Here is a 13,372-nt window from a genome sequence, read left to right as displayed (position 1 = left end):
ATGTATAATTATTTCTATCAGTTGCTACAACTTGTAATTTCATCTGAATGAAGTCTTTTGAAAAAAAAAAAGCAGAAATTAGTCAGTGGTTTTTGTATTTAGATCCAGAATCTGTATCCATTCTCTGACCTTGAAAGATAAATACCTGGCTGCACACCTGAAGGCTTCAGGCCTGTTGATCCACAAGGTTAATATTAATTTAAAATCATATGGTAAAATCTATTAATTCAATAGATTTCTTAATAATTTCTTTTCAAATTGTAGTTTGTCTTCTATGCTTGTTATAAAGTCAAGGAAGATAATTTCCTAATCTGGGGACTGAAGGATGTATGGAGAGTGCTGGAGGAATGCGTCACTGTTATATAATAATGGAAGCTCTTGTCCTCACATAACTGCAGTGTTGGAAAGTGGATAGTGAGTGAGACAGAATTATAGGAGGCAAAAAGATTAATTTGTAAGGAAGATATTTTGAATTCTAGGGTCATATCATATCTGACTTAGAACACAGTGTTTCTATAAAATGTGGAGAAATTAATTTTAAATGCCGGTTTTCAACGTGTCTGATAATTGACAATGTGTTTTATTTGATGGTGGAAAACTAAAAATTGATTGTAGGATTTTCAAAAATACTGAGGGTTTCCAACTGCAATTGAAGCCACCATATATATTCTATAATGTAAATATGCTCGATCTTGTTGAAAAAAGTGTACCAAAGATTTCAAACTACACACTTGGGATCTTACACTAATTTGATCTCAGTTCCACACGTGAAAAATTACTGACCATGGTCACTATCCAAAGAAAATATGTTGGTTGTAATCTGATTATATGAAGGGCTTGGATTTCCTTTGTTTAGTTCTGCAGAACAATTCACAATGAAGTAATAAAAGAGTTGAGTACGAAGGTTTAAAAATAATGTATGGAAAGGAATGTATAGATTAGTGATACATTCAGTTTTCCATGCCCAGTTGTCACGGAGGTCGCATTTTAGTGTCTAGTTCTGTGTAAGCAACTTAGGTATTCTGAATCATTATCTAGGAGTTTTCTCCTCACAGCTGACTGCAGAGCCTCAAGGCTCATAATGTTGGGCATTGAAACTAAATGTCCTGAGCTACCTAGGGAGCAAAGTATGGACATGCTTTGATTTCCTATCCCTCCCATTTCTCCTGCTTTGAATTTTCTACATTGAAAGACAAGTGTGGATTATCTTGATTAAAGATAATAATATGATTAAGATGCATGGTAGAATGGAATTGCAATGGCATGTGACATTTTTGTTTTTACTTTTTTTTTCTTTTTTTTTTAATATTCCTGCTTGATTTTGTGGGCTTTGTTTATTTATTTTGGTTTTTGTTCTGGAATGTTACTTTAATATGTATTTCTAAAGTGCTGAAGAGGCAAAACTGTGTTAGAAGACATTTTACTGTGTGTTGCATATTCAGTTTTCCCTTTCAGTACTCAGTTTTGGAAAGACATTAGTGTTTCTCATCATCCACTTATTTAAATCTTATTTAGTCACTGAATCCTGTTTATGAAGTTATTTCCTGTGATATCATATGGTGGACAAGATATGGAGGTATTTTGGTGAGCTTTATTTTTCCGTGCAACACCAAGCATCCACTTAAAATTATGAGCCTGTGCTTCCTGTTTAGTTAGGTGAGAGTATTCTCTATGGAGACATTCAGAATATCTATATAGGAACCTTTTTGGGTTTTTGAGCATATAGGGAAAGTAGATCCTAACTTGATATTTAAGACCAATACCTGCAATTAGAGGATGTAAATATTCCTGTGGGTAAATGTCTCTATTCTTGGGTTTTTGTCATGGTTTAACCCCAGTTAGTAAACAAGGCCCAGTCAGCTGCTCACTCTATCCGTCACCAGTAGGATCAGGGAGAGAATCAAAAGGGTAAAAGATAGAAAACTTGTGGGTTGAAATAAAGGCAGCTTAGTAGGGAAAGTAGAAGCTAGTCACACAAGCAAAGCTAAAAAAGGAATTAATTCAGTGTTTCCCATAGGCAGGGAGGTGTTCAGCCATCTCCAGGAGAGCAGGGCCCCATCAGGTGTAACAGTTACCTGGGAAGGTGAACTCCATCACTCCACACATCCCCTCTTCCTGCTTCTCCCAACTTTACTTACTGAGCATGATGCCACATGGTCTGGAATATCCTTTTGGCCAGTTTGGGTCACCTGTCCTGGCACTGTCTCCTCCCAACTTCCCATGCACCCCCAACTTCCTCACCAGGGTGGCAGTAGGAAAAGCAGAAAAGGCCTTGGCTCTGTGTAAGCCCTGCTCAGCAATGGCAAAAACATCTCTATATTATCAACCCTGTGTTCAGCATAAAGTCAAACCACAACCCCATACAGCCACTCTGAAGAAAATTAACTCTACCCCAGCTGAAACCAGCACATGTTTGGTATAGAGCATCAGCTTGCTCATTTAAGTTAAAGCATGTATTTTAGTTGGAATATTTTGCTTAAGACAGTGGACAACTACTAATCAGTACAAAACAGACCTACTGTATGTATTATCCAGTTATTTCTTTAAGCAAGTCCTGGTAAAGTTCACTGAGTAAAATTCCTTGCTTTCCTTCCTTAGTTTTTAGTTATGTTGTCTTCAGGTTCTGACATCACTGTAGTTTAATAAATATAATGCAGATTTTCTTTTAATCTATTGCATTTTACATAGCATATTAGATGTTATAGATTTGCCTTGAACTATGTCAGGCAGTTTGGTTGCAAATAAAAAAGAAATAGATTGTAGTTCACATAATCAAAGCATCTTCCTTTGTATTTATTGCTGAAAGTATTGCTGGAAATGTTTTAATATGGTATTATGTGCAAAAAATTAGAAGTCAGGTAACATGACTGATTTAATTTTTAGTTACATATTAAAATTTTCTATTCTTGGCACTCCCCATTTTTAAAAATAAATGGAAATAAAAACAAACCCATAGTACAACTTAATATAAACATGCAACAAATATTAAAGCAAACCCTTTTAATTCAAAATAGGAACTTTTCCCTTCCCATTTGATACAGATGTTAGTATTCAGCGTAGTTGTTTTCAACATGTTGCACTCAGTTGTGCAAACTTATCTTTTTAGGGTCAAAGAAGAGCAAAAACCACAGCCGACACAGTAAGTAAAGTCTCTTCAAGATGCACTAGGCTTGACTTTTCTACCTTTGCCATGTTCTGCTCTCTGCACCTTTGATGGTATTAGCTTTCACTGATACCTGATAGGCTGCAGGTAGTTTGTCATCTGCTTCCTGACTGGCTTGTAAGAGAGCTGCCTGTAGCTTCTTACTCCATCCACATGTTAGCTGGATGTAGGTTCTTGCTGCCTGCTTGTGAACTGGTGACTTGTAGAACTTTACTTCCCTTACACCCTTAGTGGCTGACTTAGTTCTTTAGTTCTGCAGCTCACATTCCCATTGGCTCTAGCTTTTCTGCCTGTCTATTTCTACTAATGTTGGATAAGAAAACATTTCAACTAGTGTGGTTTTGTTGGTTATTCAGTCACATTATTTGCTTGTTTAAACAGGTGGTTTCCCTTTAGTGGGATCACTGAGCTGGTAAATAACGTTCTTCAGCCACAGCAAAAACAGCAAAATGAAAAGGAGCCCCAGACGTAAGTAAGCTGCTCTCTGTAGATTAAGTAACATCTGTATAGCATTAGAACATGGTGGAGGGTATGTTTAAAATAATTTCCCCTTTAGAACATACAGGCGAGGGCATTTTACAAACTGAGCACAATTTGCTTTCCAACCATTCATTCGCAAAGCGAAAACTGAAAATCAGGTCTTACTCTCCTTATCAGCAACTTAAGTGATTGCATTAGAGTACAATTTAAGGAGTTACTGCTACTGTGTTTTTTTTTTGTCTTTTTTTTTTGTCTGTCCTTTGGCAAATGTCCCTTATAATGAAACTTCTGGTCAAGTGATGTGTTTTCTGTGCATGAGGAGCTGGAATGATAAGACATGTAGCATTATTTATAGCATGTCTATGCATATGTGTGGTCTGAGTCATGCATAGAATGCTATATGAATCTACATAATATAGCAGAAGAGCTTTCTAAGTACCAGGAACATATCATGTCATTTTTTTCATGCTTTTAGAATATCTGTAATGTTTCAGAACTTCAACAGATATAAGGTGAAATCTTGGGTCAATCAAAGCAGAGGAAATTTTGACTTTGATGGAGCCAGTATTTCATCTGTGATCCTTTTATATGATTTTTTTTTTTTTTTGCTATCTGAAAATCTTAAGTTTTAACAGAAACTGGCAAAGCTGGGACATTGGGTCTTAGAGTAGAACTTAAAGCATGGAGAGGAAAATATTCCTTTCATAAAGAGAAACTAAAAATATTTGTTATAAATTTTCAAATTGCTAAAATGTATTTTGGATGTTATTTGAGCTTTAAACAGTTAAGTTGCTCTCTCTTCTTTCTTCTAGAGGTTTATACATTGTAAATTCATGTGACAAAAGAAATGTTTACTTTTGAACTCATGCATAATTGGTTTAAAGCATGCATATAACTTGCTAATTACTTTCTAAGCAGAATCAATTTTTGTTTATTTTTTAATATATGTATTTAAATGGATCTTCTTACTTGTGGGTCATGAAAGCTGTGATGTTTTCTGAGAATACATGGTGAAAACATTTCACAAATTAAAATGGAAAAATAGGATATAAAATTGATATTCTGTAAAGCAGTGTATTATTCTGAGCTGAGAATATTCTGATATTCTTACTTAGCTGCTTATAAAATTGTGTACATATTAATTGTTACTATTAGATACTGGCAATATTACACTTTTTATACAGTACTTTGTATTCCCAGTTTCCTTAACAGTAAAAGTTCTTCTGCTCACTAGTGTTGTAAATATGAAGCATATGGCTTTCAAGAAACTTAAAATACTATATGGGCAGTCTGAACGATGAGTTATAGTTAACAAAAAATATTAATAAATGGTTACTGTTAGAATGGAAGGATCTTTTTGAATCTCTTTGGGACCTCTTTGGGAACCAGTCTTGTTCAGTGTTTTTATTATATAACTAAGAAATGAATTAATTGGTATACTAACTGAATTTTTAGATACACTTCTCCCATTCTTGTGTTAACAACTCATGGCATGATTATATTAAAAATTATCCTGAAAACCCCAAACAATGGTTATGATGTTACTATGCTATTCAAAAGGAAAAATGCCAAGGGATGTTCCGTAGGGGTAGTTTATGTGGTTGACATAGGACAAAGAAAAATTGTGTAGGGAAATGATCTTTGGCAGAGAATCAGGGAGCCCTAATAGTATGTAAGTTGAGCAGTAGCCAGTATCCTGAAAGAGATTAACGTCATACAGGAATGTACAGACACTGGCCAGGAAGCACTGTGAAGAAGTTTTCCCACTGCTAGGCTTTGGTATGGTCTCATCTGGAATAGCATACCCTTCAAAAATTATGTGGAGCAGTTGTAATTCAGTGGAGAGTAATAGGAATGAATAATTAGGTGTCTAAAAACCATGGTATGTGTTAGGAAAGAATCAAACACATGAGTTAATTTAGCCTCCTAAAAGAAAATCGCAGGGAATGAAGGAGATGGACAAGTGAAAGGAAATTATCGCTTTTCCATGTTGATCTCATGGTGAAGCTGAAAGGAGTAAGCTTAGATTGCATTAGGGAGGACTGAACTTGGTAGGGAGAATTTTTTAATGGAAAGAAAACTTAAAATGTTTGCATACTTTTTTTAGGGCTTGTTTGGAAGCTGTGAAAATCCGAAGGAGCAGGTTTGGCAAATACCTGTTAGAAGAGACACAAGTGTAGCTGGTCATGTGCTGGAACAAGAGAATGGACTAAATGACTTTTAAAAGTGTCTTCCAGCACTGTTTATTTGTGATAATTTCATTCATGTGTTAATTATCAGGATTTGTTTTTGTGATTATTGTAAACATTCAGGGAGAAAATTGAACAGAAATACTAATGGTGCAGCTTTTAAATTTTATTTATTTTTCTGACATTAGTGGCTTACAAAAAAGTGTTGTACCAGGGAGAACTGTGGGACACTGGGGAGGAGAATAAATGTCTGTAGAAACTTTTACTGCTATTCATACATATTAGGGTATTTTCCACTTGAAATTGCTGTCAGAATCTGAGTCTAATTTTGAGATATACTGAATGTCCACATTTGCTGATGAAAAAGCTTATTTACAGTGAATCTGGGGAGGACAAAATGTGGTGAGTACTAGCAGAATAGGAGTAAGTAGTGTCTAAAAACAAGGTATCATGTTACAGATTTCACTTTTGCTCTGGAAAAGGTATTTTTGTAGAACCATTGACCGTGTGTGCCTATGGGCAGAGGTAGGATTAGTCTGATGCTCTTGGACATGAGTTCTGTACCACAAAATCATAGAATGGTTGAGGTTGGAAGAGACTTCTGGAGGTCATCTTGCCCAACATTTCTTTCCACGCTGTCACCTCGGGGCACTGGTTAAAACTATGTGTAGCTGGATTTTGATTATATCTAGGGATGCAGACTCTAGAAAATCTCTGGGTAAGTAAGTTATTGAACAGGAATGGACTCAAAAATGACCCCTGGGATAAACCTCTAGGAACTGGCCTCCAACTAGACTTCGTGCCACTGATCTCCCTGCTCTGGGTCCAGCTGTTCAGCCAGGTCCCAGTCTACTTCAGAGTCTGCTCACCCAGTCTGTACTTCATCAGCTTCTCTATGAGGGTGTTATGGGAGACAATGGGAAAAGCTTTATTTGAGACAAGATGGACAATATTCACTGCTCTCCCCTCATTGCAGTCATTTCATTGTAGAGGGTCATTACATTGGTTGAGTATGACTTCCCTTGGTTAATGCCTACTGACTCCTGATCACTGCTTTGTAGTTCATGTTCCTAGAAATAGTTCCCAGGATTAGTTGTATCATCACTTTCCCAGGAATTGAGATGAGTCTGACCAGTCTGTGGCTCTGTAGATCCTTACACTTCTTCAAGATGGAAGTGACATTTTCCTTTCCACAGATGTTGGCACCTCTCCCAGTTTCTGTGATCTTCTGATACCGAGAGTAGTCTTGCATATCTTGGCTTGATGAAGAATACGTCTATCTCCAGCATGTGTGTACTTCATCATGAGTTTTATCAGCAGTGTTTGAGATATTTCCCTATTTTAATCCTTAAAGAGTAGAAATTCTTAGTTGCCCTCTGAAGCAACTGTTTTGATGCTTAACAATAAGTCTGCCAATTTTTATTTCTTCAGATTTATAGAGTATAGATTTTGTAAAAGGTGTATTCAGGTTGTTCCTCATTAGGATGTGGTGGTCTTGTGCCTAAGGGTTGGACTTGGGATTTATTTCTTTCCTCTGAATGAGTCTTGGAATGTTATGTAATGGTGTTAATCTCCTGTCACAATAAAGGAATTCCAGTACTAGAAGGCACTGAAGATTCCACTATTGTAATATTGTATATTGGCAGTATTCAGCAATGAATACCTGAGAACACACATAAAGAGAAGGGTGTGCATAGAATGGTTGTGATACAGGTATTTAGTGACTTCCTGAGGCAGTGGCTGCATGCATACTGCTGGATTTATTCCCTGGCAATAAGGAATCTGCTTGCCACAGTTAATTGCAGTCCCATTTTACACCTACTTGTATTCTTGGTTTCAGAACTTGGTGAAACTGAATTCTTCAACTTAATTATCTGTATGGAGAAATTGTCACCTTTTTGTTTTAAAACTGCCTCCTGATATTTTCAATGGGAAGTGCTAGTGTTGTGTTATATAATTTATAACATGGACAACCTTTCCACATTTCTATTCTGTTCCATGCAGTCTATTATATTTCATAGTAATACCATTAAGCTGGAGTTAGAGTTTTTCCTTCTATGATAGGAACTGCTTATGGTCATCATTGTTGTCTTATCTCCCTTTAAAAGCCTGATTAGATCTTTTTAGTTAACAGTGATCAGTGTCACAGCATTCAAGATATGAGAGCTCTGTGTTTTTAAGTAGTGATTTAGGAAAGTTTCTAATGTTTGCTGCTTAAAGATATCCAAATATTGAAAAGATGGTGGGTTTTATCCCTTTTCCCATAAACATTTTTGTTTATTTTCAGGCTGGAATTTTGGTTAATTGCTAAGAACTGTAAGAGGTCCATCATTGAATTTGACAGCAGAAATTGAGCCTCTCTTCTTCTTTTTGGTAGTTATGAGCACATTAATGAACAGTAGACAAAATACAGTCAGCATCAGAAGTTATTAAACATAATGCTTTTTGTACCTAAATAATTTCAAAATAAATACAATATTTTATTGTCTTTTTGGACTTCAACTAGACTAATTCTAGGCGAGATTGAAAAATGTACATTGCTTGCACAACAGGGATTTTTTTTCTGCTAAAACTGGCTTGTAAATAAATATATATATGTTTTTTCTGGAAGTCGTGTTATCACTTAAGGAAATGAAGGTTGCAAATTACTGTAAGATGACACCTAGTAAAACCTTTTTGTGCCTATTTTTGTGTAAATTAATTTTTCTCTTGTGGTACATGACACCAGCAAAACAGTAAAATTTTCTGTTTGTAAGAATTTCTAATGAATTCTAAACTAGAGTGACTTTTCTCACATACTTAACAGAAATCAATGGATCATTAATTTTAAATTCTAAATTTACTGCATAAAGAATGTCTGTCAACCACAAGGTAGTTTTGAATGTCTTCAAATTATCTAATGGACATGTGATAGCAAGCCCACATCAACCATTATTTAATGCAATTTACACTATATATATATACACTCAGTGGGTTTATTTGCAGTCAGTGCAGTTCCTGTTCAGGCTGCTTTTTTTACAGAACCTGTTAAAAACACTCTACTTGAAAAAATAATTTCAGGAAAGAGAAAAATAGGTCTCTGCAGCCAATAGTTGTGACATTGGAGTCATGAGAAGTCTAACATTCTGCTGTGTTTTCTTGGGCAGTAAGATAGAAAGAAAACAGAGTTAAAATTATAATTTGCAGTATATATATAAAAATAATACAGGGAGATTGTAGCTTCTGTACATGAAAATAGAAATCCACAAAATACCTCTTAACTATGAAACAGGTTTTATCTCCTTAATGTAGTAAATATGGGGTAACAAAAGAACTTCTGTTGCTTTGGTCATTCTGATGTCATTTTGATGGCTTGTTACATCTCTTACTGAGACTATGAAATTTGCCATTTGCAACATGACATGGTAGTTTCCTGATTGTATGGTTGCCCTGGACCTTTTTCTCAAAATATTTAATACAAGAAAAACTTTTCTATGTTGGTTGGATTGTTCACAATGTTTATGAGGTTAGGATACCCTTCCAGTGAAGAAATGGCTTGTTAAGCATTGGTGGAAGCTGCCTAGGGAAGAGATGGATTCAGCATCCCTGGAAGTGTTCAAGGAATGACTGGATGTGGTACTTGGTGCAGTGGTTTATTTAGCATGGTGGTGTTCAGTCAAAGGTTGGGCTCAATATTGGAGGTCTTTTCCAATCTTAATGATTCTATGAATATAGTAGAACTAAGTTTTTTCAGCAGACATGCTGAAAAACATGTATAAAACATTATATAATTAATAAATTTTTGGAACAGGTAAATATAGTAATCATAAGAAATATATTTCTTATTGTACCCCAATTGATCTATTTAAATCCTAAAACATACATGGATTTGTAATTCAGTAGAACCACAGAATATGGTTAATTAAAAAGAAATAGATGCTGCATTAAAAAAAAAAAGTTTATTTATAAACTTTATTAAGGAATTTTAAAAAGATCAGGGAAAATGTAAGAAACCTATTGTCTGTTTGTGAAAGATAGAGCTAAACTTAAACCAAAAACCAAGGAGTATGATATAATGAAGAATTCCTTGAGGATATGGGGTTATGAAAACAGACTTGCATATAGAAGGAAGAATACAACCAGAAGTACTTACCTGGCCAGCAGTTGGCATTAGGGGCAAGGAAAAGGTGAAAGAAGTCCCCCAAAATGACATAATCTGTGTTTATATACTTTACTCAAATAATAAACTGGACAAAAGAATAATAAAGGAAAATGCCCACTTATAAATAAGGTAGGGCTGAATTGGAGCTATATCTGACCTATTTTGTGTACTAAAATCTCTAGATGTTTTGTGTTATATAACAGAAGTAGTAAAACATATTATATGATTGAAGAAGGGAGTGTTTCCATATGTATATGCATAAAGGTGTAAGGTGATGATTTCTAGACAACATATTAACATAGAACTGCTCCTAAAACCTTTGTGGGAAATATTTTCACTCTTATTTTTGCAATTTCTCAGGGTTTGTGAATGTCACAGGCTGTGGCACTACTAATATGCTGACAACATCCTGATTTGAACTGCTTTCAAAAATAAATAGACAGTACCCCTAGAGGGATGACAGGTTGTCTGAATGAGATAAGCAAATAGATTTAGAAAATGCTGGCTTAAGCTTAACTTAAACAAGACAGAAGTGATACTCTTATCATAAGAGGAAACCATGTTAAGCCTGCAGCTGAATCAGTGAACTCAGTTTCAAATGCAGTGTTTAGGACAGAGGCAAAAGGTGTTCTTGCAGGACATAGAGGCTCTATACACTCATTTTGGCATTACCTGTAACCCTAATGAATGCTTTAATTTTTATTTTCCAAAGAAGAATCACACATTTCATTCTGTGAAGAATTGACGCTAAAAATCATGCATCAATTTATATGATTTATCAAGTCCTGATATTAGCAAGGTCAAAATTTCTAGGGAAAATCAGACCCCAGCTGCTGCACTCTAATGGCTCTACCTTATTAATGATAATTTAATGTCAGTGTCCTTAAAATGGCTGGACATGTTGTATTCTGTGAGTGGAAGTGATGTGAACACTGTTTTACATGGACTATTACTAGTTCCAAGTAAGATTATTCCGAGAAGTGGCATAAGATGGTTTTGACTTGCTAAAGGAAGTCTTTTTTTTTTAATGAGAAGTGACTATTCAGTGCACAAACAGCTGCTATGATGTACAGAGGTTTTTTTTTTATGGATTATCTATAAATTTTCAACCATTCACGGTACAGAAATTTTTATTTATGTCAATTTGAGGGAAATTCAAGTTTGTGGAAGTAACTTTTTAATAACTGTTTTTTCTTTTAACCAAGGAAATATTACAATAAGTGACATATTCTTAGCTTTCTTATGGAGTTTCTATTTTGAGAAAATAACCTCTTAGTCACATTCATGGAGATGACTTGGCAGAGACTAAGCAAAAGAAAAGAAAAAGAGAATATCTTTTTCTTATGTTTTGTTAGTTTGATAGAAAATTTCATCAGCTTTTTTAATATGTTTGCCTTTCTCTGTTTCTGCAGGGAACAATTTTCTTCTCATAATTGGATGGAAAATAAAAAATACATGTGTGATATTATGCTGCTGAATTGTGGTCAGATTCATGATTCTCATTGTGAACACAGCAAATACCAAAATCTGAACTTCCATGGGGTTTATATTATCTGAATCACTTTGCATGGCATGTTTTATGCCATTATTTGCCCTCTGGTAATTTTTCATTTTGAATTAATATTCCCATTAGAAATACAGGCCCAGCAGAAAAACTTTCTGCTATAGAACAGCAGTTAGAGTGCTTGAAACTGAAGGGAAGCTTGGGAGTTCAGCAATTCTACGGCCTTTGTGCACAGACAGAATCCTAGTGTGAAACCTAACAGAGAACCAGAATGTCCAGCCAGGCTGTGCTTCTTGTATATGATTTCTGGGTGCCAGTTAGTTGAGACAATTCCTTTTAATAATACAAAAGTTGTTTTCATAGACTGTCTTCTTCAAGCTCAAGACTACTGTTTTCCTAGTTTAAAGATTTTCTTATCTCTCTTCGACAAGTTTCCCATGTATTTTTTTTGGTTCTCTGTGCTGCTCCATTCTGTTCAAGTTTTCCTCACCATGGATATTTGTTATTTTGTCAGTATTTTCTGTGTTCTAAACATTTTAAATTTAATTTAATATTATTGGATTTGGAGAATAGATCAACCCATTATAGTGTTTTCTGCATTATCTAGTTTGAAATTATGTCAAAATAGATGCTTATAGGTTAGTGTTCTTCTTTTTGGTTGAATTTTCCAAAAGAAAATAATAAGCTTAGCAGTCAGAATCATAAAATCAAAGGATGTTGGAACTAGTTAGACTTTAATGGAACTGATCTCTCTCCTCCCTGAAGCCATGCTTCTGTGAGTCATGCAGCCACCCTCATAGTACTGTAAATGTAAAGAGTATGTTCAGGATGCACTCACACAAGACAGCAGAGTTATGAGTGTCTGTTTTCATCACTTAGGAGGAATAATTGTGGCTGACTTGGGCTTGTTTTGGTAATACAGCTTCTGTTTTTTTATGAAAATTGCTGACTTGAGCTTTTTAGTGTTCAATACTTGTAATTAGGCTCACCTGGTATTATAGGTTAAGAGCTACTTTCTCCAGGGATGATTCTCTAGACCTTTTGCATGAGGCTGGAGATCAAAACAGTCCTTTGGTACCTCTCCTCAATATATTTCTCCTTATCTCCTCCTTTCTGTTTCATCCTTTCAATATTTTATGTGGAAAAACTCAGCATGGCTTTTACCAAAGAGGAATAACCTCCCAAGATATTGAGGTTATTGAGGTATCCCACATGAGTAAGGGTATGAATAATGTAAAGGTGTTAACTTGTATAGTTTTTGGAGAGCAGTATCTTTATCCAGAGTAATCCCAGTTTTAGTTTGGTTTGGTTTTTTTTTTCTCCATATAAACTGTTAATAAGAAAACATGACCAGAAGATAGCTTCATTTCTTCTGCTGTGCATACTACTGAGTGATTGAAAAATTTCTGGAAATAACTAGAAGTTTTTTAATTATTGGATGAATTGGGAAGACAATTCATCCAATAAGATGAATTGAAGACAATTCTGATGACAGATTTCAAGTCAGAGATGTATAAAAGCTTATTTAGTGGTAAAAAATAACATTTCCTGAAACAACCTGTCTTTACTAATTACTATTAACTATTTGTATCAAATACATCAGGCTTCTTAAAACAGTAGTGATTGGTGCAATAAAAAAGACTTTCAACAGGTAGTTTTAATGGACAGCAATTTGATATTAAAAATATTCTAAATATTTCTATTTTGCACCACAGGTAGCGATATCATGATAAAAGCATAATGAAAAATATTGAATAAGTATTCAGAAAAGAGGAGAGATTCAGTGACCATGGTTGAATCAATTATAACACCATAACTGCATAAATACCCTCAAGATGTTGGATTGAATTCCTGGAAAATCAGCAATTAGGTTCATGAAACAATACCAAATTTCA

The 13,372-nt window shown here is 34.9% G+C and overlaps 1 protein-coding gene across 44 annotated transcripts in view; it reads left to right on the top strand.

The window, feature by feature from the left end:
• The window catches only part of RIMS2 (regulating synaptic membrane exocytosis 2), a 445,801-nt gene that overhangs the window by 58,101 nt on the left and 374,328 nt on the right, over positions 1-13,372 (top strand). For 35 of the 44 annotated variants that reach the window (XM_054627872.2, XM_054627881.2, XM_077187168.1 and 32 more), the window contains exons 2-3: positions 3,107-3,139; positions 3,545-3,631. The exons of the other annotated variants lie outside the window; for them this stretch is intronic. In XM_054627872.2, coding sequence (XP_054483847.1) covers positions 3,107-3,139; positions 3,545-3,631 — 120 coding nt within the window. The remainder of the gene's footprint in view (positions 1-3,106; positions 3,140-3,544; positions 3,632-13,372) is intronic. 44 annotated transcript variants of the gene reach the window in all.

Source organism: Agelaius phoeniceus, chromosome 1, assembly GCF_051311805.1.
Source record: "Agelaius phoeniceus isolate bAgePho1 chromosome 1, bAgePho1.hap1, whole genome shotgun sequence".
Lineage (NCBI taxonomy): Eukaryota > Metazoa > Chordata > Aves > Passeriformes > Icteridae > Agelaius > Agelaius phoeniceus.
This window is presented reverse-complemented; position numbering and strand designations above follow the sequence as displayed.